This window comes from Ovis canadensis, chromosome 11 (genome assembly GCF_042477335.2).
Source record: "Ovis canadensis isolate MfBH-ARS-UI-01 breed Bighorn chromosome 11, ARS-UI_OviCan_v2, whole genome shotgun sequence".
Classification (NCBI taxonomy): Eukaryota; Metazoa; Chordata; class Mammalia; order Artiodactyla; family Bovidae; genus Ovis; species Ovis canadensis.
Genome location: NC_091255.1, coordinates 26,969,810 through 26,997,060, shown reverse-complemented (window position 1 = coordinate 26,997,060; position 27,251 = coordinate 26,969,810). Strand labels below are relative to the sequence as shown.

The 27,251-nt window shown below is 52.3% G+C and overlaps 1 protein-coding gene across 3 annotated transcripts in view; it reads left to right on the top strand.

The window, feature by feature from the left end:
- RAB11FIP4 (RAB11 family interacting protein 4) overlaps positions 1 to 27,251 on the top strand; it is a 104,775-nt gene that overhangs the window by 23,607 nt on the left and 53,917 nt on the right. Inside the window, exons 2-3 of one of the 3 annotated variants that reach the window (XM_069602893.1) lie at positions 4,895 to 4,982; positions 5,297 to 5,385. In XM_069602893.1, coding sequence (XP_069458994.1) covers positions 4,895 to 4,982; positions 5,297 to 5,385 — 177 coding nt within the window. Of the gene's footprint in view, positions 1 to 4,894; positions 4,983 to 5,296; positions 5,386 to 12,691; positions 12,761 to 22,183; positions 22,518 to 27,251 lie in introns of those variants that run through there. The other 2 variants (XM_069602898.1, XM_069602897.1) reach the window with 2 other exon arrangements.

The window sequence follows — 27,251 nt, the reverse complement described above, 5'->3', positions numbered from 1 at the left end:
CCAGACTGTTCACTGTCTGCACTGTAGTTCTGTTAAAGCTTTTGGCATACTCTTTTGGGTTAGTTCCATGTACCTGCAGCTCAGGAATGGGCCCAGGACTTCAAGCACATCTTATCGGATCATAATCTCCAACTCTGTCTTCTCTGTGATCCCCACCTCCCCAAACCCCAAGCTCCCAGGAGCCCCTTTTTCCTGGTCCTTTGACCAGAAATCTGAGGTCCTGGCCACCCTGTGTACATCTCCCAGGACTGGTCCACCTGCAGGTCGCAGTGGGGAGAGGAAAAACAAGAGTGGACCGAGTAACAGGAATCCCCCTTGCCCATGTGGACCGTTTCCCCAATTTTCCAAGTTTCTCCTTCTTCAGGGAAAGATTTTCCTCCTCTCTGAGTTTTAGGTGCCTGCCTGGCTGCTCGCACTCACCTCAGACTGGGTCTTGCCGTGGGGGAGGGCTCGGGAGAGGGCTTAGAAACAAACCTGCAGTCTTCCCTGGTGGGCCTGTGGTTAAGACTCAGCCTTCCAATGCAGGGGGTGTGAGTTTGAATCCTGGTTAAGGAGCTAAGATCCTACATGCCTTGCAGCCAAAAAACCCAAAACATAAGACAAAAGCAATATTGTGAAAAATTCAATAGACTTTAAAAGTGATCCACATTAAAAAAAAAAACAGCATTTGTCCCTTTATCTATTCCAAAAGGGTCCCCTTTCCTGACCTCTTATCCAAAAGAGAGTTTCTTTGTAAATTAAGAAAAAGAAAAGAAACAAAAATTTTTCTTAAAAAAATAACATATATATATATATATATATATATATATATGAACAGAGTTTCTTTTACAGCTTTTTCTGTTCACACCTGCTGTGCAGTTCTAGGGTTGAGCTACCTGAGCCTAGGCTAGAAAACATGTGAGAAAAAGTAAATCAGGGGACTTAACACTATTCATCTTACTTCAAGTTGTTTGGCTTGTTTTTGGTTTTTATTTTGTTGTTTATGTCTAATTTTAATTTTTCTCCCAAGTTGTCTGCTGTGATTTACTTTTCAGAGTCCTTGGATAGTTGCTTTATGTATATTCTGTCCAGAGTTTTTAGTTAGAACCAGTGCAAGAGACGAGAGTGTAGAGCTTCTGACTCCATCTTAACCTGAACCAGAAGCCTTTTGGATCTTGGCATTTCATTTTAAATATTTAAATTTGTCTACAGGCTGCATTTAGGATGTTAGTTGGAGACTTGTGCTTTAGCAAGTCAACATTTGAAATACTGCTACTGCTGCTTGCCAAGTCGCTTCAGTCGTTTCCGACTCTGTGCGACCCCATAGACAGCAGCCCACCAGGCTCCCCCGTCCCTGGGATTCTCCAGGCAAGAACACTGGAGTGGGTTGCCATTTCCTTCTCCAATGCATGAAAGTGAAAAGTGAAAGTGAAGTTGCTCAGTCGTGTCCGACTCTTAGTGACCCCATGGACTGCAGCCCACCAGGCTCCTCCATCCATGGGATTTTCCAGGCAAGGACATTGGAGTGGGGTGCCATTGCCTTCTCCATTTGAAATACTATTATCTAGTATTTCACATCCTTTAAACATTCAAAAAAACATTTTTTTTGGCCATGTCACTGGCTTGTGGGGTCTCAGTTCCCTAACCAAAGATTGAACCCAGGCCCACAGCAGTGAAAGTGTGGAGTCCTAACCACTGGACTGCCAGGGAATTCCCTAAATATTTCAAATTCTTAAACAAAGGTTCTCTGGACCCAATTTTTCTAGGTGAAAAGAGAGTAGAATTGGGAATTCTCTGGCTAAGTCTCAGCACTTTCACTATCATGGGCCATGGGTTTGATCCCTGGTCAGGGAACTAAGGCCCCACAAGCTGCATGGCATGGCCAAAATCAGAGGAGAATACAGATTTATCTTTTCTCTGGTCAGAGCAAGCCCCACACTTGTGATAATAATAGTGAGTGTCACTGTATTAGTGGAAATAATAGTCATTACTGAGAGCATGAACTCTGGGGCCAGGCAGCCTGTGTTCAAACCCCCCTCTACCTCTTACTAGCTACGTGACCTTGACCCTGGATGAGCCCTCCTGAGCCTCAGTGTCCTCACCTGAACAATGGGAATAATAATAGCATCTTCTTCTGAAGTGGTTGTAAGGCTTCCATGAGTTCATATGTATACAGTGCTCAGAGCTGGCCTGGCATCAGGGAGGAGTTACTAAGCATTTGTTTGATTAATAATTCAATCGCTAACATTTATTAGAACTGCAGACTGAGCCAGCTTATCTCCCTTGTTCAGATAATAGCTTGCCTGAGTCCGTCTGGCTTGCAGATGTCCAAATTGGGGAGGCGTGGGTGGCTGGGCTCCGGCTCAGGGCGATCTGGCTGATGATCAATCAGAGGGCAGCAGCAGTGATACTCCAAACATCATCTGGCCTAAGATAGAAGAGCTATGACCCGGGGAGGAATGAGGGGGGGAGAAAATCAGCCTGAAGAGAAAGGCAACAGAAATGGAAGGGGAAGCCTGGTAATTGAGTGGCCCGAAAAAGGAGGATCAATATTTTGCTGCCAGGGAAACTGATTGCTCCCCTGGCAGCCAGCTCCGCGGCCCAGCTGTGTGCGCGCCAGCAACAACAGCTGCTCCTGCAGCCCCTGCCAGGCCCAGTGTGCCCACCCCTCCCACCTGGGAGCCCACAGGGCAGCGCACCCCAGCCATGCGGGGTGTGTGCGCCCCACACAGGTTGTGAACTGGGGTCCCGGTTCACCGCGAAGACCGTGTGCGCGTGCTAAGTTGCTTCAGTCTGACTCTGCAACCCCGTGGACTATACCTTAGCGGGTTCCCCTGTCCATGGGATTCTCCTGACAAGAATACTGCAGTGGGTTGCCATGCCCTCCTCCAGGGCATCTTCCTGACCCAGGGATCAAACCCGCACCTCTTAGTCTCCTGCACTGGCAGGTGGGTTCTTTACCCCTAGTGCCACCTGGGAAGCCCAAAGACCACATGTGGGTGGTTATATACCATACTCATCATGTGGCCTTGAGCAAGCCCCTCTGCATCCCTGGACCTTGGCTTCCTCATCTGTAAAATCAAGGGCTGGGCCAGCTGAATCCCCCACCACACACACCCAGGGGTACTGGCAAAAGCCTATGTCGTATCCAGGAAGGCTGACACGCTTGGTGATCTAGGTGAGGGGAGTCCAGCCATAGAAGCTAAAACTCCTTCCACACATAAGCGGCCAGGAGAGCGAAAGAACGTTTTGGTGCAGACAGCCTGGCAAGAGCCGCCTCTGGGAAGCGCAGGGTCAGGGGGCCCTGGGGTCAAGGAGGAGTTCCCACTACAGAAACTGTCTCAATGTGTTAGCCTCTCTAAATGTCAGAGTTTCAGTTTCCTCAGCAATAATGGGAGACTATAACAGCAGCCACTATTAAGGTGGTTGTAAGGATCAGATGAGGCTAGTCTGCCAGAGTTTATGGCAAGCCCTTGGTGAGCTCTGTCTGGTTTTAAAGGGCTGTACAATTAAAATAAGCCATTTTCTCCTGGGCTTCCCCGATGGCTCAGACAGTAAGAATCTGCCCTCAATGCAGGAAACCCGGGTTTGATCCCTGGGTCAAAAAGATCCCCTGGAGAAGAGACTGATTAAACTTAAAGACAACTTACATTAAAAAAAGAAAATTTAAAAAACCAAACGACTGTACAGCAGTTGGTGTGCCAGCTGATTCACACCCACTGTGTTCAGAGACCTTCCCTCTTTGAAGACCCTGTGGGAGTCCTGGGCCCACAGCTCAGGGGCGTTCCAGGGACTTTGCAGGGATCCTCATCTATCTGCCTGTCATCAAGGACCCTGGCATCTCTGCTCCAGGCTGGCTTTCCCCGGAGGCAGGGGGATGGACAGCCTGCCCCCCTCCCGCAGTGTCTCCTAGCCTGGGGGAATCAGGGACTCCACCCACTGACTACAGAATCCACAGCCTGCCTCCCCATGGATCTGAGGTTGAGATCAACCTCCACATCAGCCATTCAACACTCCGGGGTGACTCTGACCTTGACCCTCATCAGAGATAATTAAAGCATAGCTCCCAACCTTGGAGGGGATTGTGGGGGTGAACACCAGGAGCCCCAGCCCATCCCTGCATTCATAGCTCCCCTACATTGCCACTGATGAGAGGGCAGGAGGAAAGGAGGCGGGGCACCGGCCGGGAGGGTTGGGGGGCTCTCCACAGCCCTGCAGGTGGCACCTGGGCATCGCTATTCTCAGAAACCACGTCACTGCCTGGCAGTGTCAGAGGCTGCCTGAGAGATAGGGCGGGGCTGGAGGACAGCTGCAGTGCTGAGGCACCAACGGCCAGGATGGGAGCTGGTAGGAAGCCACCTTCCTCCTTCCCTGGGATTCTTCTGGCCTTTCCTGAGGGCCCGCTGGGTGCCAGGTTCAGTGGTGGGGAGGTTACAGAAACAGGACGTACCTCTGCCCACCCTTTACCCCTAGACGTACACTGGGTGAAGCCTGGTCAGCAAGCTTGGAGACGGAGGAGGGGTGCTTTTCCATGTAGGGTCTTCCCTTGCCACTCATCTTCCAGAGCCCACTGGGCACATCCCCATAATTGCAGGGGGCTCCAGAGCATTCGTTTTCCACATGCCAGTCTTTGCAGAAATAACTTGGAGACAGAAGCTCCACCCAAACAAATCCGGGTTCTGAGCACTGCGGGAATGGATTTGCTTTTCCTCACTCATGCTGTCCGTCCACCTCAGAATAAAGTGGGCCCCCCCACGTTCTGGGGCGGGCACTGACCCCACTGAGGGAGCGAGGGCTAGGAGAGGACCACTGGTGTCCCCTTGGCTCAGGTGACAAGCCCTCTCCCCTGGCCAGCCTCACCCAAGCTCTGGGGCATCCTGGGGGCCTCATGCCTGTCCCTCCTTCCTTCCCACAGGTGGAAAAACTCGTGAAGTATTTGGATCCCAACGACCTGGGGAGAATCAACTTCAAGGACTTTTGCCGAGGGGTGTTCGCCATGAAAGGTGAGGTCTTTCACCTGTGGCTTGCCCTCCATATTCGGGAGTCTCTCTTCTGTGTGTTCCCTATTGAGGTTAGTCCCAGGGGAGGACATCTGGAGGGCAAGAGCCTGTCTCGCCTGTCTCCACCCAGCCCTGGCCTGGCTTCTCTACAAACTGGATGCCCCATCTCTCTGCCTTTGAATGATCAGCTGGTCTCTTGGAGACTTGGGTCATCTGCCTCCTGGCAGCCCTACCCATCCAAGGCTCACTCATCAGGAGCAAAGCTGCGGGGCTGGGCTCAAGCCCTGACCCTCCTCTGTCTGTCTGTCCATTCACAGGCTGTGAGGAGCTGCTGAAGGACGTGCTGTCCGTGGAGAGTGCCGGGACGCTGCCCTGTGCACCTGAGATCCCAGACTGTGTGGAGCAGGTAAGCAGGTGGCTGCGGGGAGGGGAGGGGGAGCCTCCAGCTGCCCACCTGGCCCCGCTTGGTCTTCTCGCCTTTGCTTCACGTGTTTGGTGCCAGGAAGACACCAGAGCCCCCTCTGAGGGCCCTTTGGCTTCAAAATCAAGAAACAGATTTTGAAATTGGAACAACACAAGCCACAGCAGAGGGTAGGGGAGCTGGGGCCCCTCACGGGGCACCTTCACCCGCGCTATGCTCCAAGGAGAAGCTGAGTCCCAGAGGGCAAGTGTCAGCCGGTGGTCAACAGCAGGCAGGGTGACAGTGTCTCTCTCTTCTCTGACACTAGCTGGGTGTCCGGCAACTCAGTTCAACTCTGAGACTAACTGCCCAGAGTTAGTGCAGGCCCCAGGGCCAGCGTCTCTGTTCCACCAAACCATCCCAGTTGTGGGCAGCCGCAAAGGATCCCTGCACTTCGGCTGGGCCGGCTGCAACCACACGGGTTCCCACAACCCCCTTCAGTAAAACAACTTACAGAAATCAGGAAGACACTGTATTTATGATTATTGCTCTCTTATAAGGACACGTTCACAAAAGATGTGTATTTATGATTATTGCTCTCTTATAAGGGCACATTCACAAAAGATGCGTGTTTATGATTATTGCTCTCTTATAAGGGCACGTTCACAAAAGATGCGTGGGGCGAGGTATGGGGGGGCGGAGCGGGGCCTCTCCAGGGCAGTGTGTCACCAACCCGGAAGCCCCGAGTCTCATTGCTCCAGAGTTTCTATGCCCCCATCTCCAGTCCTCTCACCACCTGCAGTTGGGGGTGTGTGGAGCTGAAGATCCCAACTTCCAAATCACCTGCTTTTGTCTTTCTGGCGACCAGCCCCATCCTGAGGCTCACTGGGGGCCCTGCCTCATTAGCATGAACTCAGGACGTGTTGAAAGGGGCTCCTAATAAATGACAAGAGTCACTCAGAAGGTTCCAAGGGTTTTAGGAGCTCTGTTCTAAGAAGCAGGACGAGGACCACCGGTCCCCAAGGCGCTGTCTCACTCTCATCATCACCTAATGGTCTGCTCATTGCTGAACTTCGATCATTTCCCCAAATACTTGCAGCTGCATCTTACAGGTCACACAGGTCGCCGTGCCTGAACTGACAGTCTGGAGGGCCCCTCTGGCCGAGACTCCTGGAACTGGGAGACGATTATCGTGGTTTCCCACCCACCGGGGCTCCAGAACCTCTGCTCCCTCCTCTGGTTGGTGCTTCACCTGGGCCCTTCTGTAACTGAAGGAGGCTCAGGACCCCAGAGGTCAGTCACTTTGGCCAGTGGCGCACCTCTTGGGATCCAGCTGAATGGGTGGGTCAGGCTTAGAAATGGGGGAGGGGGACTGTGGACAAAGAATGCTGCCTGCCGTATCAGTAGCAAAGAATGTTGTGGCCATCGCACCATCAGCTACTGCAGCCTTTGCCCCCCTCTCCAAGCAGTGCGCCCTGAGGGGATTCAGAATGGAGAAAGCAGGGTCCTGGCCATAGATAGCTAAAGTGAATGTGACAGTGTTAGTCACTCAGTCGTGTCCGACTCTGCGACCCGATGGACTGTAGCCCACCGGGCTCCTCTGTCCATGGGATTTTCCGTGGACAGAGGAGTGGGTTGCCATGCCTTTCTCCAGGGGATCTTCTTGACCCAGGGATCAAACTGGATCTCCTGCATTGCAGGCAGATTCTTTACCGTCTAAGCCACCAGGGATGCCCCTAAATAGCTAAGGTGAATATCAAAACAATGATTTCCGTGAGTCCAGACTCTTGCTTCTTCCCATACATAGACAAGTGCTAAACTCATTAACTTGAGATATATGTTTTTCTTCAACTGATAGTAATATTTTGACATTCTGACCCCATGGTTTTTGGTTTGTTTGTTTTGCAAGACTCCTATGTATCCTGGCTCCTCATTACCTCTTAGGAACAGTCCAGCAGAGCTTCTGAGAGGCCATCTCTCAGGCTTAAGTAAATCGCCGAATAAAACCTAGTTCTCAGCTTTTAGGTTGTGTGTATATTTTTCAGTTGACAGGGCCATACTGCCCAGAAACTGCCCAACAAAATGGTGTTAGAGAAGGCCAAGGCTCAAAGGTGGAGGAGACCAGGTGTAGGCCAGGACCTCCAAGGTAGGGCTCAGGCTGTTGGACCCCAGGGTGGTGTGCCCAAAACAGGGGTCTGCAGGAAGGAGTGAAGCGAATTGACTCGAGGAGCCACAGAGGCCAAGAGTGAGGGCTCCAGGCCTGCCTTGGGAGGGCCAGTGGATATGGGGTGAGGATGTATTTGGGCAGAGGACCCTAAAAACAGGACAGACATGTAGTGTCCTGGAGCTCTGGGGAGTGAGCCTCTCGTTGATTGAACAGGAAGCAAGGCGAGGAGGTGAGCCATGAGGCCATTCAGAACTGGGTCCACACTCCATTTTGGCCGCTGACTAGCCTGCAGACCCAGGCATGTTACCATCCACCCCTCTGAGCCTCATTTCCTGCAGTTGTGAAGCAGAGCTCTCCATACCCTTCTGGTGATTCAGTGAGAAAACTGGCTGCTAATACAAGAGAATCCCCTTCCCTCCGCGTGCGGTGTCTTGGAGATTGGTATGAGAGACAGGCTGAGGTCCGCATCTTTCTTTCACCCTTGGATAGTGTTTCACACCACGTCAAAATACAGACCTGCGTGTGAGGAGCTGGAGGCTGGAGCGGAGCCCCGGCTGGGTTTCCCCGCCAGCCGGCCGCCCCAGGGCCCGCCCCGTTCCTGCAGCTGCGGGCTGCTTGCTTTCATGGTCTCCACACTAGGCCGTCCACACTGGCAGGTGGAGAAGAGGGGAGAAGTGGGCCTGGAGCAGCCGGCCTCCGTGAGGGTGCTCCTCTTTTCCAAGCAGCATTGTTGTTTTATAGACTCTGGGGATTACAGAAGAGCGGAGAGACCAGGGCAGTGGAATCTCAGCAACCCTAACACTCCCACAGCGCCCCTCTCGGGACTTTCGGTATAAGCCTGTCCTGTGAACTCTTTTCTGCCCCTCATGTAGGTCTGGCCCTGACAGGGGGCTCTGGTGGCCGGAGCCCAGCAAGGTGGCTGTTGATCACTACATGCGCTGGGCAGCCTGGGGGGCCGCGTCCGTGACTGAGGCTCTGTTCCTCACCATGGGGTCCTGGGTACTGGGAGGGGAGGGGGACAGTGCAAAGCCGGTGGGCCGGTGGGCTCCCACAGGGAGGGGTTGAGAAGGCCTGGCGAACTCCGTGGACAGAGGAGCCTGGCTGCAGTCCTGGAGGCTCCGTGATGTGACTGAAGCCCTTCCTGCAGGAGCTCGGGCCCCTGCACCGTCTGGGCAGCTGTGGGGTCCATTCGGCTGAAGGCCAGGAAGGGCAAGACCACGGCTCCTCAGGTTGGGAGGGGCCGAGGGGGCCGACACGGGGCCTGTCCTCATCCTGCAGTCCTGCTCCCTCAGAGCCCTGCTCCCTCAGAGCCCTGCTCCCTCAGAGCCCTGCTCCCTCAGAGCCCTGCTGTGTCCCTCGTGTCCCCTAGGGGTCAGCTCGAGACCAGCCAAGCCAGAGCGCGCCTGGATGGTTACTCGGGCTTCCCAGGTGCCTCTCCGGGAGGAGGGCTTTGGGACCACGTGTGGGTGACGATGACGCCACAGGGTGGTGGGACCACGAGAGGCTGCCCTCCTAGCCTTCCCCCCATCCCCCGCTCTCAGGGTACAGTAGTAAAGTAGTGAAATGCTCTGTGTGCTGGTTGGTAAACTGGCACAAAGCCTGCATCCTTAGGACACCTGGCCCCACTCACCCTTCTTCCAGGTCCCTCAAACTCCCCCCGCCGTTGCCTATCACCACAGAGGCTCTGGGCCTGCTGTCCAGACAGTGCGAGTCCATCTGGGTAGGCGGCTTCTGCATCCCACCAGCCCTTTTTTCTCCCTGCTGGTGGAAAACTCACTCTCGCTTCTATCTGTGTCGCTGTTCATGGTGAAGGATAATATATGGCATTTTCCTAACGTTGCCGGTTGTTCACACCGCTACTGTGGAATAGCCCCTCTTTCTCCACTTATTTGAAACTTCACCCCTTTATTGTGAGCTAAATCTCTGTATAACGTGGGTCTCTTTCTGGACTCTGGTCTATTTGTGTTGATCTATTTATCTCCCTATTTCTAAGCCGAAACCACAGCTTCAGTTACTCTTGCTTTATAGTGTAGTATCTGATAGAGAAAGGCTTCCTCCTCATTCTTTTTTTTTTTTTTTTAAATATATATTTATTTATTTGGCTGCGCCAGGTCTTAGTTGGAGGATTCGGGATCTTCAGGCTCTGTTGTGGCATGTGGGATCGAGTTCCCTGACCAGGGATCCAACCTGGGTCCCCTACATTGGGAGTGTGGAATCTTAGCCACTGGACCACCAGGGAAGTCCCTATCATTTAAAAACAAACACGTATTTATTTCTGGCTGTGCTGAGTCTTCATTGCTGTGTGCAGCTTTTCCTAGTTTCAGCAAGTGGAAGGCTACCCTCCAGCTGCAGTCCAAAGGCTTGTCTTGCTGCAGAGCGCGGGCTTCAGGGGCACGGGCTTCAGTCGCTATGGCGTGTGGGCGCAGTAGTTTCGGTTCTCAGACTCCAGAGCGCAGGCTAATTAGTTGTGGCCCACAGGTTCAGTGGCCCCTCGGCATGTGGATCTTCCAGGACCAGGGATTGAACCAGTGTCTCCTGCATTGCAAGACGGATTCTTAACCACTGACCACAGCGGAAGCCCTCTATCATTCTCTGTTTAAAATGTTTCTTGTTATTCTTGTATATTTTCTCTTCCAGAATACTCTTTTTTTTTTTTTTGGTCAAAATTCATTTTAAATCCCACTAGAGATTTTGTTTGAAATTTGTACATCAATGGAAGGGAACTGTTATTTTTGTGTTTTTTTTTTTTTTCCAATCTTGAATTCTCTCATCCAACAACATAGTATATCTCTTCATTTTTATGTCATTCAGGAAAATGTTACAATTTTCTCAAATAGGCTTTGCACATTTCTTCATAGGGTGACTCTGTTTTGAAGTTTCTATTTCTGTTACATGTAGAATCTTTTTGCCATGATATTTTCTAATTGGTTATGGCTAAATGTCCAGGAGACCTCTTGGTTTTGAATGTTAAACTTGTCATAACAACCTTACTAAACTCTTTTACTAGTTCATTTAGAAATATTTACTAGTTCATTTACAAACCATTTTCTAGTCTGCTTAATCTATATAACAATGCAGTTATATTCTTTTTTTCTGCATAAATTTAAATGGTTACATATTTCATTGCAAGAAGACAATCAAATGTATTTACCAGTTCCTTATTATTGGTTTTAAATATATATACATTTTTATATATGTATGTATATGAAAGTGTTAGTCCTTCAGTTGTGTCCAGTTCTTTGCAACCCCATAAACTGTAGCCCTCCTGGCTCCTCTCTCAATGGAGTTCTCCAGGCAAGAATACTAGAGTGGGCTGTCATTCCCTTCTCCAGGGGATCTTCCCTGACCCAGGGATCAAACCCTGGTCTCCTGCATTGCAGGCGGATTCTTTACCAGCTAAACTACCAGCGGGCTTCCTGTTATAATCATTATATAATCTTTCTTGTAGATAAACTGTTCCCCATTGTTTAAGAGGACAAAGGTTGCCAAACTACATTTCCCATGGGCCAAGTCTAGCAGCCTGCTTGTGTAAATAAAGTTTTATTGGCACACGGCCACACCCATCATCTGCTCGCTTGTTTGGCTGCTTTCCCACCACAGTACGGAGTTGAGTGGCGGCCACAGGGCCTGAAATATTCGCTACCTGCCCTTTACAGAAAAGGTTTATGTTATGTCTGTCTTTGTTTGTGTATCTTTGGCGGTGCGGGGTCTTCGTCGTCACACAGGCTTTTCTCGAGTTGTGAGTGGGAGCCGCTCTCTAGTTGCGACTCAAGGGCTCCTCCTTGTGGTGGGTTCTCTGTTGCAGAGCCCGGGCTGTAGGACACGTGGGCTTCAGTAGCTGCAGTTCCTGGGCTCTAGAGCACAGGCTCAACAGTTGTGGCACACAGGATTAATTGCTCGGCGGCATGTGGGACCTTCCCGGACCGGGGATCGAACCCGCGTCTCCTGCATCAGCAGGCGGATTCTTTACAACCGACCCATCAGGGGGCCCCGTTTACCAGTCTTTAAAATAAAGTCTGATAGGTGGAAACTGTTTTATCCAAAAGATGCAAATCTTAGAATTTCTCATACATCTGTCAAACTCCTTTCCAGAAAAGTTGTGTCAATTACGCTTTCTTCAGGGTTGGGTCAGATTCCTCCTACCCTTGGATACTGGCTGTTCTGCTTTCTCAGATCTTTCTCACTTGAGAGGCTAAAATTAGGATTGCTCTTTTGAATCATAATATGGTTGAACTTCTTATATTGCCTTTATCGGTCACCAGGAGTTCTTTTCTTCATTAACTGGCAGCCCACATCGTTCACCCTCGCTTCTGTGGATATATTCATTTCCATTGCTCTAAAAGAACTAGAAATATTAACTTTTGGACATACATCACAAGTATTTTTTCAGCTTGTCATTTATTTTTAACTTTGTTTATGAGAGCAAATTTGAAAGATTTTTATAGCCAACTCATTAATCTTTTCCGCTGTGGCTTCCGCCTTTGGTGTAATACTTAGCTTTCCTACCCAAGGCTGTGACACTCCTCTGTTTCATTTTTTTTATGTGTTTGGTTTTTATATTTAAAGCTTTGATTCACAGAGTGAACGTTGATGTCTATGGTAAGATCAGGATCCAATTTTTGTTTTTAATCTCAGCCCCTCTCCTGCCCACTTCACCTCACAGGCAAGAAGTTCTTTACGGAGTTATGCTTAAGGGGTCCCTGGAGGGCCAAACAGACTGGGGTTTGCTGGGAATCAGGTCTTCAGCCTGAGCCCAAACTGGCTCATAATCAGAAGGAGCTTTGCCAAACTTGTCTTTTTTCCTTTTTTAATACTTATTTATTTGGTCGTGCCAGGTCTTATTTGCAGCATGGGGAATCTTTGATCTTAGTTGCCACATGCAGGATCTAGTTCCCCGACCAGGGATCAAACCAAGGCCCCTGGCGTTGGGAACATGGAGTCTGAGCCACTGGACCACCGAGGAAGTCCCCAAACTTCAGTCTTGCCTGCACAGTTTTTAAATATCTGCCCTGAGCTTCTCTCCTAAACTGGGGGTGGGTCAGGCTCGAAGGTCCAAGTCCACCATTGCTTAATTTCATCCATTCTGAAGCAAGCATTTCTAAAACCACTGGCAACAACGGTACTTTTAAATTCTAAAAATACCTTTCCTGACAAACAGCGCTGTGACTCAGCGGTGCTGCTGAAGGTGTGGGTGGTGGCACCGTGCTCACACTGGTAAGGAGAGGGGGGGCGGCTGCTTCCTAGCTCAGGGAGGGGCCTTGTTTGATCCTCTCTGCTTATATATGGCCCCAGTGTGTGTGTGTGTGTGCTTTCTGTTTCAACACCTTCCTCCTTCCAAAGGAAAGAATAATTTACTTATCCCAAGCCCGAGAATCTCTCTAAGAATAAAAAGATCCTTGAGTCATATCTTTGAGAAGAAACTAAATTCTGATTCACCCAAAGGTGGCTGGGGCCAAAGAAGAGGCGATGTTGATGACCTTCACTGCTCGTTTCCTGGTCTGTCCTGGACCGTCTGTCCCCCGTCTTCTGCCCCGACCATCCCTACCCTAGAAAGGCTGCCTTCCCGGACATCTTGAACTCCGTCTCCTGCCTGCCTGCATGCATGCTCAGCCACTCAGTCGTGTGCGACTCTTTGCGACCCCATGGGCTGTAGCCCTCCAGGCTCCTGTGTCCATGGGATTCTCCAGGCCAGAATTCTAGAGTGGGCAGCCATTCCCTTCTCCAGGGGATCTTCCCAACCCAGGGATCAAACCTGGGTCTCCCACTTTGCAGGCAGATTCTTTACCATCTGAGCCACCAGGGAAGCCTCCACCTCCTGCCTACTCAGGTCTTAATGCTCAAGTTTACGTCTGCTTTTAGAACTTAGATTCACTGAGTTAGAGTTTGAGCAAACTTGAGAGAGTGACCACTTACATCCTGTCTTTTTAAAGCTGAGCAGAAGGGGAAAGGTTTGGTTTTACTATCCTGTAGGATATTAGCCAGGTTCATAACTAAATTGGCCATCTCTCAGCATCCTTTCTTTAAAATGTATATATTTTTGTTATATATTACATATATATTTATTTATATATATAAACATTACATATAAAATATATGTGTTTGTATTACATATAAAATATATTTGTTATATGTTATGATATATGATATATATTAAATATATACACATTCAGTTTCTTCATTTGGCTGCATTAGGTCTTAGTTGTGGCACGGGGGATCTTCTATCTTCATTGTGGCATGTGTGATCTTTAGTTGTGCCATGCAAACACTTACTTGCAGCTTGTGGGATCTAGTTCCCTGACTAGGGATCGAACCCATGACCCCTGCCTTGGGAGCGCAGGCTCTTAGCCACTAGACCATCAGGAAGTCCCCTCAGCATCGTTTCTTTCATTGACTATACATACTTTGATCTCTCCTGATCTCCTTTGAAGCAGAGCCTGCTGGTTCCCTCACTGATGAGTTAAGTAAATTTTTGACACAGGTAACTGGGAAAACACACATATACACAATCACTTAAGGACAGACGTTAGTTCACGCATACAGTCACATCAGGATGGGTGCTAGTTCTCAGAAAGCACCGCCTAAACAAACAGTTCTTAAGCCAGGCTTCAAGCCGGAGTCATGCATTGCATGCCTGCCCAGTCATGTCAGACTCTTTGCAACCCCGTGGACTGTAGCCTGCCAGGCTCCTCTGTCCATGGGATTCTCCAGGCAAGAATACTGGAGTGGGTTGCCATTTCCTCCTCCAGGGGATCTTCCCCACCCAGGGATCAAACCTGCATTGGCAGGAGGATTCTTGACCACCAGCAACACCTGGGGTCATGCAGAATGCTTTCAAAACATACTAATACCTTGGTCCCTTCTCCAGAGATTCTAATTCATTTAGTCTGGGGAGGGGTCCCCTCATCTGTTTTTAAAAGCTCCCCAGGTAATTAAAATGCACACCTGATGCTGAAAACCAAGGATCTACGGCAGGAAGTCTCGATGTCGCAGCATATTAGAATTCCCTGGAAGCTTTTACGAGTCCAGATGCCCAGCTGTCCCTCAGACCAATGGACCCAGAACCTCTCGGGGTGGGACCCAGGCGTCAGCACTGTCTAAAGCTCCTCAGGGGATTCCATGAGGCCGTGACCCGTACAGCATCCTGGGTTCTCACCAGTTCACATCAATACTTTCCCTGAGGATGGAATGCAGGGGCTGGGGAGCGGGGGGTGGGGAGAAGAGTCTTACACCTTGAAAATGGCCCGTGCCTGGCACAGCGCTGGTGTTCAGGTGCCGGCTGCCCTTCTCACGTGCTCCTCCCGAAAGTATCCTCTGGGCAGAGTGGTTCGGGACCACAGGGCCCTGGCGGGAGGTATCCATCTCCCATAGAACTGGGTTGCCTGGGTGCTCAGGCCCCAGGCAGCGAACATTCTTGGTGGCCAGTGAGCCGTGACTGCTTTCCCGCAGAGAGGCCTGCGAGGACCCACGGGGAGCAGGGCGGGGCTCCGTGTGTCAGAGCCGAAACAAGAATCTCATGTAGAGGGTTTCTCATTGCAAGAGTTCTTCATCTATGACCCAGTTTTGAAAACCTCTGAGAGCTCAGGGCGCCCCTCAGAAGATGCGAGAACAGAGGGCCGATCTCACTGACTTCACAGAGACCCCGCAAACACGCTTGTTCTCCCACTTTCAGCAAAGTTGTGAGCGAACAGCACAGTGAAAACCCATAGATCTGGCGCCCTGCATTCACCAATTGTGAGCGTGTTGGCAGTTTTCCTTCTCTGCATCTTTGTGTGTCTCTGTGCACACACTTTTGGGGGCCTGGTGGGGGGCTTGTCTGTTTGAGAGCTAGTCGCAGACATTATGACACTTTGTCCTTAAACACTTGACCTCCCTCAGACCCTCCTCCATACCCACAGCACAGCCATCAGCCGTGGGTGTCTAACGGAAACTCCATGTTCATTTTTTTTCTTGCGATGAAGGCTGCTGCTTCTTTTTTGATTTGCCTGTGCCGGGTGTTAGTTGCGGCACCCAGGATCTTTGATCTCCATTGCGGCATGTGGGATCTAGTTCCCTGACCAGGGGTCGAACCCAGGCCCCCTGCATTGGGAATGTGGAGTCTAAGCCACTAGACCACCAGTAAAGTTTCTTCCCGATGTATTTATAGCTTTTCTTTTTGAGCTCAGATCCAAGTGTTATACATTTAGTTGTCATGTCTGTTTAGACTCGGTTAATCCGGAATAATTTACCAGACTTTTGCTCTCTATGCACCATCACCTCTGAGCCCCCAGAAGCACCTCTCCCCACTGATTTTGCCTTTGGCTCCAGACTCGTATGGAAACACTGGGGCCCCTGTGCTAATGTCTAGTGGGTGTTTCACACTTGTCTGGCACTAAGCCCTTTGGTCCAGATCCATCCTCTCAGCCCTCTAAAACCTTCCCCGTCTCAGTACCTGCCACCGCCACCCACCCGATCACTCAGACCAAGGACTGAGTCTCGGCCACTGTCTCTCCTTCCTTCCACAGCCACCTGTCCACAAGGCCTGCTGGGTTTTACTTCCAGGAGATGTCCCGAGGGGACCGCTTCTTTCCGCCTCCATATTACACCCTATCAGAGCATTACCCCACCCTCCACCTTGTCACTCCACTGTCGCTTGCTCCACACAACAGCCCGAGTGTCCTTTCAAACTCTTCCATCAGGCCCTACAACTCCCTCACTGAAGAGGTTCCTATCACTTGTCATCTGAGGGTCAGATCCTAAACTCTGACTTCTCACTGTGACCTAGCAGCTTTCACTTTTGCCTGAACCTCTGACCTGCACCCCTCCCCTCCTCCCCGCGATCCTCCCTATTCCAGCCACACTGGCCTGTTTTCTGTTCCTCAAACCCCGGAAGCCAGTTCCTTTCCTCTGCCTTGCTATTATTTCTACCTCTAACCCTCATCCTCTAGGCTTTGCACAGCCATGCTTGTATCCTTCAAGTGTCAGGAAAAGTGTCACCTCTTCAGAAAAGCCTTCCTTGCACACTCATCTCAAGGAACGCCCTCTACACCCTGTCCCCTGTCACTGGCATAACACCATGCTTGTCCTGCACCGTTTGCCACGATCTTAACTGTCTGGGTCTTGTCTGTCTCCTCCACGTGGGTGGAGGGCTGTGCCTTCCACGTGGAGCACGGTGCTGGCAAGGAGCAGCTGGCAGTACCTGTTGTACAGATGCATCTCAGCAGTGCAAGGTCAACTCTGCCAGGGAGGGGCGGGCCGGTTTCCTCTCACCCGGGAGCAGTTGAGAGGCGCCCTCTCCAGGCCAAGGGGTGTAAAAACCACACTCCGGTGCAGCGAGGGGAGGTAGAGGGGTGGGCATAGGAAAGAACTGAAAAGGGGCTATTTGTTCTGCCACCGCACCTAGACTCCGAAACTCTAGTGTTTAGGGCTTCCCCAGTGGCTCAGACAGGAAAGAATCTGCCTGCAATGCAGGAGACCCAGGTTCCATCCCTGAGTTGGGAAGATCCCCTGGAGAAGGAAATGGCAACCCATTCTTGCCCGGAGAACTCCATGCACAGAGGAGCCTGGTGGGCTACAGTCCATGAACTTGCAAAGAGTTGGACATGACTGAATGACCAACACTTTCACTTTCTCTCATTTTCTCTGCCTCTGCGCTGGGGCTCTGAACCTCTAATATGTATACGAGTCTCTCGGGGGCTTGACAGTGCAGACTCTGATCTACACAGCTCTGGGGTCACCCAACTGTGCGTCTCCTACAAGCTCCCCCGTGGTGGTGACGGTCCTGGTGGGGGACCACAGCAACTGTGCTTTTGGTACCTTTCGGGTCCACACCGCACCCCCTTCCCTTCAGTACCATGGGGAAATGTGGAAAGAAAGAGCCTGGACGTGCCCCCGTTGCACGTGCCCCCATTGCCTCTCTTCCTCCCACCCTCTGCCAGGAAGTGCTGTTTCTAGCAGTCGCCGTCGCCTCCGCCCGTGCTGAGGCGCGCGGTGTCTGTCTCCACGTGTCTGCTACCGTGGCAGACAGGACATGCTCTCCCAGGTGCTCAGCCGCCTGCTGCATCACTGCTCTCTCTTCTCTCTGAGCTCCCTTGGTTAAGCAGACTCCTGGCTTTCCCCTGTCTGGGGAAAGTCAGGCCCGGCTCACTGCCCTGGTGCAGGACGGCACAGCTGACCAGGCTGAGAGTTGGGCGATGGAGGGATTCCCAAGCTTCGGCTCCGACTAGCTCCACAGTGATAAAGAGTTTGCCTGCCAATGGGGAAGATCCCCTGGAGGAGGAAATGGCAACCCGCTCCAGTACTCTTGCCTAGAGAATCCCATGGGCAGAGGAGCCTGGTGGGCTACAGTTCACGGGGTCGCAAAGGGACAGACCCTGCTGAGCACACAGGCACTTGCACTTGAAGGCAGCCTCGGGGCAGGCTTGATCAGCCCCGGAGGCAAAGGGCTAAGTTAACCTTGGGAAGAGCATGGGCTTTGGGGTCTGAGGGGCCTGGATTTGAATCCTGACCCTGTTACTTGCTGGTGGACCACCCTGAGCAAATTACTTACCATCGCTGAGCCTCAGTCTCTTTTATTTGTTTGTTTATGGCTGCACTGGAGGGGTTACGCATTGCAGAGCATGGGCTCTAGGGCCACAATCTCAGTAGTTGTAGCTTGCGGGCTCTAGGCTTCAGTGGGCTTCAGTAGTTATGGCGCGTGGATGTAGTTGCCCAGGGCATGTGGGATCTTCCCAGAGCAGGGATCGACCCTAGGTCCCCTGCACTGGCCGGCAGATTCTTAACCACTTGACCAGCAGAGAAGTCCCAAGTCTCGCTTTCTTGCTTGGCTAAATTGGTGTCTTCTGCACAGGGTTATTGTAAAAACAAGAAATGAGAATCCATGCAAAGCACTCAGTGCCTAGAAAATGCTGGAATCTCTGAGCTCACAGTGCCTAGACTGGGAGACTTTAATGCTTTTTGCCTCAGGGTTGCTGACTTCCTTCCACAGTAGCCTCCCAGAAATTCAGCCCGTGGGGCTTGACCCCTGTGTCAGACCCTTCTCCCAGGGTAGTGAGGGCTTGAGGGCCTGAAAACCACACCTGCTGAGCCCCAGGGAAAAAAACAAACATTTTATGAGGGATAAACAGCTGTTCCCTTTCCTGACCAGGGCAATAAAAATGATTCAACATAATACAAGACACCGCAGGAAGTCTGACTCTCAGGGAACTTTCTGTGGGCTCTGTGGGAGCCCCCTGTTAGCTGATGATTCTCCCCCAAGCTTCTCTGATTATCAGCACAGGGCAGATAAGAAGCACAGGACGGAAGGGCAGGAGGGACACTGCACAAGTCCCTGCCTGGAGCCTCGCCCAGCCCCTGCTTGCCACTGTTGTTCCATCTCCAAGTCTTTGCCACCCCATGAATGCAGCACGCCAGGCTTCCCTGTCCTTCACTTCTCCAAGAACGTGCTCAAACGCATGTCCATCGAGTCGATGATGCCATCCGACCGTCTCATTCTCTGTTGCCCGCTTCTCCGCCTGCTCTCAATCTTCCCCGGCATCAGGATCTTTTCTAATGAGTCAGCTCTTCGCATCAGGTGGCCAAAGTATTGGAGCTTCAGCATCAGTCTTTCCATATAAGTCCTGCTGTGTACACACTCGCTGCATCTGGTTGGATAGAGGGGGCTCCTTTGACCACAGGGCTGGGCAGCTGAGCATCTTCTCAAAGCTGCCGCTGTGGCTCCATTCAGAACCCGTTTAGAACGGCTGCCTTTACCACGTCTGGCCTGGGCTTTTTCTGGTGCTGAAACTTGGAATTTTCTTGCTTTCCTCAAGGAAATTTTTAATCTGGGCTGAACAGATCCCTAAGATGGGTGAGGGGTTTGGCACCCAGGCAGAGGCTTGTCAGGACCTTTATCGGCTGCAGTGAACATCGGCTGTGGCCTGGAAGGAATCATACCTCCCTCCACCAAGAGTGCAGTCCTGAATTTACAGGCAGAAGCTCAGCCTGGAAGAGTGATATGGGAGAACGTTTTCATCAGGACACACTAACCCTCATTCCTTTAGACTTTCCATTCCTGGTATCCAGTTCCACATCAGAAAGCGCTGTTTCATCTTACCTTCTTTCAGAAACCTCTTCAGAGATGTGCATTTTTATTTTTATTCCCTTGGCTCAGTGGAAGGTAACGCTGAACAGCATATTTCTTCAGCCTCCTTAAAATTGCTGCTGGGAACTTTATCCAGTTTGCCGTTGTTCATGATTTGATTGTGTGTGTGTGTGTGTGTGTGTTAGGATTTTGCACCACAGGAAAATGTCTCTCCTGATGAACTGACTTCCTTCTCGAATCAGATCATGAAAATTGTGCTGTAACTACAGACTTGCTTTCCCTTTTTTTGGTCTTGATAGTTAGAAAACTTACAGCCAATGGTGAATCAGCTTTTCATTTACTTACCTGCTTTTTCTGTAGGGCTTATTTTTATTTTTTTAAGCCCAACTGCTATGAGTGTCTTTTATTGTAAATAGTTTTACAGATGGCAACCACAACAAAAAAATGAGTCCCCCCCCCCCCCAAAAATGAGTTTGGATTCAGTAAGAAGAGACTAATTGAAAGGATTATTTCAAGGGAGGGCGAAAAGAAACTCAGTGTTGAGGAAGCTCTGCAAGCGTCTCAGGCAAGGGTTAGGCAAGAGGAGATTTCTTTACAGGAGGAATGAACAAAGGACAAACCACTGGGGGGTGGGGGGCCACAGGGCAGCTTGGCCCTCGGGGGTGGATCTGAGGCCAACCTCTGCTTGGAGAGCTGTTGAGAAGGGGCTGCCTGCTGACTCAGCAAGGGTGGCAGTTCACAGCTCCCCTTTGATGAAGAAGGGATGCTTCATCAGAGTTTGGTTGACAAGCATTTTGTTCTGTTGGTCGTTGGGACCAGCAGTTCGAGAATGGCAATTTGCAGGGTGGGCCCCATTGGTTCCTGTCTCCCTCCATCTAGACTCCTGGGGCCGAGGTCCAGCCTCCCTGATTGCTCTGCCCTGCCCAGTCCTGGGCCTGAGCGAGTCCCTCGGTGAGTGTTCACTGACTGGCTGAATGAGGGCCTTCCTGGAGTTGGGAGCTCACCTCTCTGGAAGGTGCTGGAACAAGCAGGCTGCACCCACCCCCTCCCTGAGGGACCCCAGCCCCGGGCTATGACCCGTGCCCCCTTTCCTGAGGGGTGCCTGACTCCAGGCAAGCACTGCTGATTCCCACCCACCCCCTCTCCTGGGGGCACGGTGGAGGAGAGGGTGGGGAGGTGGGGGAAGGAGACAGACCCCGAGGGAGCAGCAAGGCTGCAGCCCTGGGAGTGGGGGCTGGGCCGGGCAGGGCCCCCTTCTGCCTGCTGGCAGGCCTGACCTTCCCCAGGCGACTGCACGCCCCCCCTCCCCCCACCGCTGCCAGGACCCCTCGTCTCAACTTGTCCTGTCTGTGCCGGGGTGCCCTGTCTTTTCTCTCTCCCCTGCTTCTTCTCTGTCTGGTCTCTCTCCAGCCCATCTCTCTCTGGCCCTGTGATCTCTCCTATCACTTTGAGTTGGCCCCAGATCTCGCCAGGAACCAGACACAAGGGCAGGGCTGGGGCAGGAGGGATGGAATGTCAAACCTGCAAAGGCTTTTTTCTTATCTAATCTCTCATCACTACCCCCTCCTGTCTACTCAGACCAGCCCTGCCAAGGAGGTACTGTTACATCCATTTTACAGGTGAGGAAGCTGAGGCACAGAGGACATACAGTAGCTTGGCCACGGTCTCAGGACTGCAGTGTGCAGAGCCAGGACTTGAATCTGCATCTGTCTGGCCCCCAGTACTGCAGATAGCTAGCTCTGTATCCACTTTTCCTGAGGCTTCTCAAGTTTCCCAGGCCTCTCCTCACTTCCCTGACCCCGGTCTGGGAGAAAGGACCAGAGAGGTTTTCTTAGGACCAAAGGTAACTCGTCTGAAATATCTCCATTGCTGAAGAACAATCTTTTACTCAAAAAAAAAGAAAGGAACTAAGTTTGGGGGATGGGGGTTAGGCCTGGGCTGGGGAGAGGAGGCAGAAGAATTCCCCTGGCCATTCTACTATGTTTGGCGCTCTGAAGTGACCTCTGACCTGCACATCAGAAGTATTGGTAGTGTTTGTGTGCAGTCAAGTCTGACTCTTTTGCAACCCATGGACTGTAGCCCGCCAGGCTCCTCTGTCCATGAGTTTTCCAAGTAAGAATGCTGGAGTGCGTTGCCATGCCCTCCTCCAGGGGATCTCCCGACCCAGGGTCTGCGTCCCCTGCGTTGGCAGCCGGGTTCTTTACCACTAGCCCCACTCGCACATAGAGCCTTTTGGTTGGTGAAGGCGGCAGGTCATGCCAAACCCCCCCGTGCGAGGTTGTGCTGAGATTGTTAAAAGGTGCTTCTCAGAAAGGGGCTCCTCAGAACTCCCCTGGTGATCCAGTGGTTAAGAATCCGCCTTCCAATGCAGGGGACGTGGGTTTGATTCTTGGTGAGAGAACCAAGATCCCATATACCACAGGGCAACGAAGCCCACATGCTACAACTACCGAGCCTGTGCCCTCTGGAGCCCAAGAGCCACAACGAGAGAAGCCTGTGTGTTGCAATAAAGACCCAGGGCGGCTGGCACCCGCCCCCCCGCAAAAAAAAAAAAAAGAAAGAAAAGAGTTCCTCTGTGTGGGAGTCTGGGAAACACATCAAGAAAAAAAGGAGCTGCCTTCTCGGCTGCAGGGAGCCTTCAGGATGCTCCTTGCACCTCTAGGGCCGGAGGTGGAGGCCGATGCCAGTCTTCTTTGCTCTGGGAACCCTTCGTGCATCAGCATCTTTGTTACAGAAATGCGGAATGGACTGGCCCTGTGGGTAGCCCAGAGTGTGGTGTGAAACGTGTTTGGGGTGTGGCTGCCACTGCTTCCCCAGAGGAAGCAGAATGTGGCTTTGTGATAACAGCATGGGGTTTGGTCAGCAACTGTTTACTCGGGGACCACAAGGCTGGTGGCAGCGTACGCCATCATGGTGAGTCTGGACCCTCTGTCTACTGGGAGGGTCACTGTGCTGCACAACTTTGAAGGGGGCTGAATGGTGCCTCCGGGAGTTGTGCGGTGCACAGCCTGTGCAGCTGAATGTGGTCTTCCTGGTCCTGGGCCTCATCATGGTTGTCTGACTGTTGCAACAGCCTGTGTGTTGACTTTCTGGCTGCAGCTGGCCTGCTCTGGTGACTCCTGCCCCCCGTCCCCTGTGTCACCTCTTCAGTCCTATCCTTCTTCAAGCCTCTTCTCCCCTCAGCCAGCTGCCAGAGTCTACAGGTGCCCTCCAGTTGTGCAGGGCCCTGGGAGAGGAGGTCTGCTTCTGAGATGGATGCGCTGTATCATCTTGGGCAAATCTCTTAACCACTCTGGGGCCAGCATCTCCATTTGTGAAATGAGGATAAGATGCTTGGGTTGTAGTTTTCTTCATCACTAGATTCTGAGCTTCGGGAAGCCAAAGGCTATCTGACGCTCATCTCTGTTCTAGTGTCTGGCACCTCCTAGGTCCTGGTGAATGTTTGGCCATTTTGATCAAAACCTTTCTGCAGCCTCCCTGCTTGTGTTAGATTGACTTACCCTGTATTTCTCGAACACTGCCTGCCCTCCTGACTCCCAGGCTTTGCCTCTGCTCTTCTCTCCCCTTGGATTCCCTTCTGCTCTGTCAGCAGCCCTAAGCATTTAGGGGACTGCTCAGCTGCCACCCCAGAACCTTTCCCAGCCCTCTCTCCCCACCCTCACCGACCAGAAGCAGCCTCCCCCTCCCCCATGGCCCTCACACTTCTATCTGATGGTGGGGTCCTTCTGTTCCAGCCAGGCTCCTCTGTTGTTCTAGGCAGAGGAGGGGTTGGCCCTTCACTGCACCTTCTGGGGGTTCCCAGAGCCTGCATGGTGCCAGGTACAGGGCGGGGCTTGGGACGGAAGGACCCAGAGTGGACCAGAAGTTGGTGATGGCCACAGTGCTCTTTCCATCTTTCCAGTCTCTCCCAGGCCTCTCAGGTGCCCCTGATGGAGGGAGGAAATTGTGGGCAAGATGGGTGGCCCGGCTGCCTCCAAGCACAGGCTCAGGTGGGGCTGGGCCGGATCAGTGTGCTAATACCGATGTGGGGTGTGGGGTGAGGCAAGTCTATTGAAAAAGTAGTCTTTGGGTCTAGTGCAGAAGTAAGCGTGTTGGACACTCATATTGGTGTCCTGGCTCACCAAGCCTGTGTTGTTGTCATTGCTTAAAAAGAAAAAACACAACATTTAAAATGCCTAATTCAGGACCCGGCCTGTGGTAAGTGAGCAGTGTCTGCTGTCTGTGGGAGGAGGCACACAGCTTTGCCTTGAGAGCCTGGACTTTGGGGTCAGAAAGCCCTGGGTCTGAATCCCAGCTCGTCCCATTCCTAGTGAGACTTTGGGTACATCCTGTCATGTCTCAGAACCTCAGTTTCCTTGTCTGTGAAATGGGCACAGCCTTCTTCCTCAGACTTGTGAAGATTCAGGGAGATGGAGTCGAGCCCGAGGCGTTGGTTAAGATGTTGTGGAGCCTGACAGCGAGTGGAGCCCTGGAAACACGGGTAGCTATAAATATTACGACTTCACTTCTATTGTCTGGCAAAGAACCAGGAAGCTCTTGGACCGCTTTATTTTTTTCTCGCTTTCCATGACTAGCAGGTGGCTTTCTCTCCAGGACTGTTTTTTCATGGAAACAAAATTGTATTTTTTTTTAGTATCACTTCACAGGAGCGATCACACATGACTAGTAGAGAACAACTCTGCTGTAAACCTGGCTGGGTGGCGTGGTAAGCCCTCACCATCCACAGCCCCCCACCCAAGAGCCCTGCACCCATGGTCCCCTACCCATACGCCCCCACAGACGCTCACTGCCCACAGACCTCCACCCACTGCAGCCAGGGTTATCCCCGGCGGCCCTCTCGACCACCTCACAGCCCCACCATCCCCCGCCTCCCGCTCCCCGCCTCCAGCTCCCCATCCCCACCTGCCTGATAAGTACCTTAAGGCCATTTGCCACAGAGAAGCAGCTGTGCAGAAAGCCCCCTCCCCACACACAAGCCTTGACTCAGGCCAAACGCCATCTGCACCTCCATCCTCCCCAAAGACCCCTCAGCCGACCCCTAAGACATACAGATAAGAACCACCACTAGGAAGCCTGGCAACGCCAAGAGCCAAACAGCCAGTCGGAAATTGATGGGGTGCGTCACTGGTGACCCTGTGGTTAAGACTCTGCTTCAGATGCAGGGGATGCAGGTTCTATTCCTGGTCGGGGAACGGAGACCCCACATGCAGCCAGAAAAAGAAATGGGTGTCGTACTCCTCAGTTTGGCATGGTGCTTTCCCTCGGGACCGTCAAAGACGGTGACGAGACTTGTCTGGGGAACTCTGTCCTCCCCTGAGGAGCACGCTGTGGGGACCACTGTCGCCCAGACTCCAGGTCCTTCCTGTTCAGAATGTGGTCCCAGGAGGGTACACAGGTGCCTGTCTCTGAGGACTCTGCAGACTCTGAGGCTGAACCCAGACCGGCTGGGACAGAATCTGCATTTTAGCAAGACTCCAGGTGGCTCATTCATGTGCTCCCCCAAAGTCTGAGATGTGCCCCTGCGGATCCCTGCGATTGAGCGTGGAATCAACTGGGTAATTTAAGCTGTGCTGATGCCTGGGTCCCACGCCCAGGTCTGGATTTCACTGGCTTGACGTTTGGCCTGATGCAGAGAGTTATTTTTTCGTTTTAATTTAACTTATTTCTGTATTTATTTATTTTTGGCTACATTGGGTCTTTGTTGCTTTGCACAGGCTTCCTTTAGCTGTGACAAGAAGCGGCTACTCTTCGTCGCAGTGCGCAGGCGTCTCTTTGCGGTGGTTTCTCTTGTTGCGGAGCACAGGCTGTAGGTGCGCGGGCTTCATTAATCGCAGCACGTGGGCTCAGCAGTTGCAGCAGGCGGACGCGGTAGTTGTGGCACACAGGCTTAGTTGCTCCGTAGCATGTGGGATGTGGGGGTCTTCCTGGACCAGGGATTGAACCCGTGTCCCCTGCATTGGCAGATGGATTCTTATCCACTGCACCACCAGGGAAGTCCTGGATGTGAAGAGTTTGTAATGCTCTTCAGGTGATTTTAATGTGCAGAGAAGTTTGGGAAATCACGGTTCTCAGTCTTATTGAGGGACCCCTAAGCTGTGTTATTGCTTGTGTAAGTAGGACTTGGTGAGAGGAAGGGCATACGTTCGGGTGGCCCTGGCCGGTGCATGGATGGATGCATAGCAGACAGGGTCTGGGATATCGCCTTGGAACTGTGCAGGGAGGCAGTGAAGGCCTTGGGCCCACCTCAGTGGGGGAGCAAGGCACCATCCGAGGGTCCCAGAGCTGACTGGCTGCAAAGCTGGACCCCACACTCCCTTCCCTGGCATTCAGAGGTGCTCCCTCCACCCCTCAGTCCTCTAAACAAGACCGCAGCTAGGTACTGATCAATAAGCCCGCCTCTGCTCTGCTCTTGCTTTGCTGGCTATTGGCTCAGGACTCCAGCCAACCAACCCTGAAGCCAAGAAAGTTAAATCCACCAAAGCTAGATGGATTAACCTAGGGGTCCCCAGCCTGCGGGATCTAGTAATGCCTGATGGTCTGAGGTGGAGCTGATGTGATAATAATAGAAGCAAAGAGCATAATAAATGTACTCCGCTTGAATCATCCTGAAACCATCCCTCCTTCCCTGCCCCCGCCCGTGGAAAAATCGTCCTCCATGAAACCAGTCGCTGGTGCCAAAGAGGTTGGGGCCCGCTGGGTTAACGCACTGGGACCTCGTCCTCTTGTGTGATGAACACACACTGGGAGGCCGCTCAGCTTCTTGGAGAGCAGTGGACTCCAGGCGGGCAGGGTCTGAGCCCAGCTCTGCCACCCGTCAGCTGTGCTGCCTCACGCTCACCCGGCGGCGGCGCGGCCCTCGGTTTCCTCATCTATAAACTGGGCACAACAGTACTTCCTGGCTTCAGGGAGTGTTGGGGTTGAGTGGGATGAAGGGGACAGAGCCGCAGGCCGGGCCTGGCAGTGTGGGCACCAGAGAGAGCTGGGGTGGCTGAGGGCTCAGCATCACTTGGCGTGGCCCCGGGGGTTTCGGGAACACCAGTCTCGGTCCCCAGCAGCACACCCTGAACCTCTGGGGCCCAGGGCTGAAGGCACATACCTTTTGGGCCTGGAGCCAAAGGCACATACCATTCTTCTCCTCTGCCAGACACACGGGCTCAATTGCCTTCCCCCACGTGTGTGTTTGGTGGCTTCGGGGAGACCTGTGCTCCCTGCATGGGGGTCTCCCCAGCTTTCCGGGGCTCATCAAGCAGAAGCTGGCCACGGTTTGTGCCACGCTTCCCACTGCATGGGCCCACTCACGACTGAGCAGCTGTCACTGTCATGGTTATTTTTATTCCTCCCTCTGGGAGCCCAGAATCAAAAGGAAACGTTAGCTCTGCAGCCTCGTTACCAAGAGCAGAGGAGCCGGGTGGGGTGGGCGGGTTTAGATCTTCTCAGCCAGGGCCGCACAGGCTCAGAGTCACAGCATCTCAGAGGGCAGGCCCCCCGGAGGCTGTCTCGTACGACTCTTCGTCTTAGAGATGGGGAGACAGACCATCTGCGACCCTGGACTTCCCCAGCTGGGAGTGGGGCTGGGCTGGATCCTAGTTCTCCTGGCTCTGGGTCGGGAGGTCATTCCCCTGCCTCCTATATGGCTGCAGCCAGGGA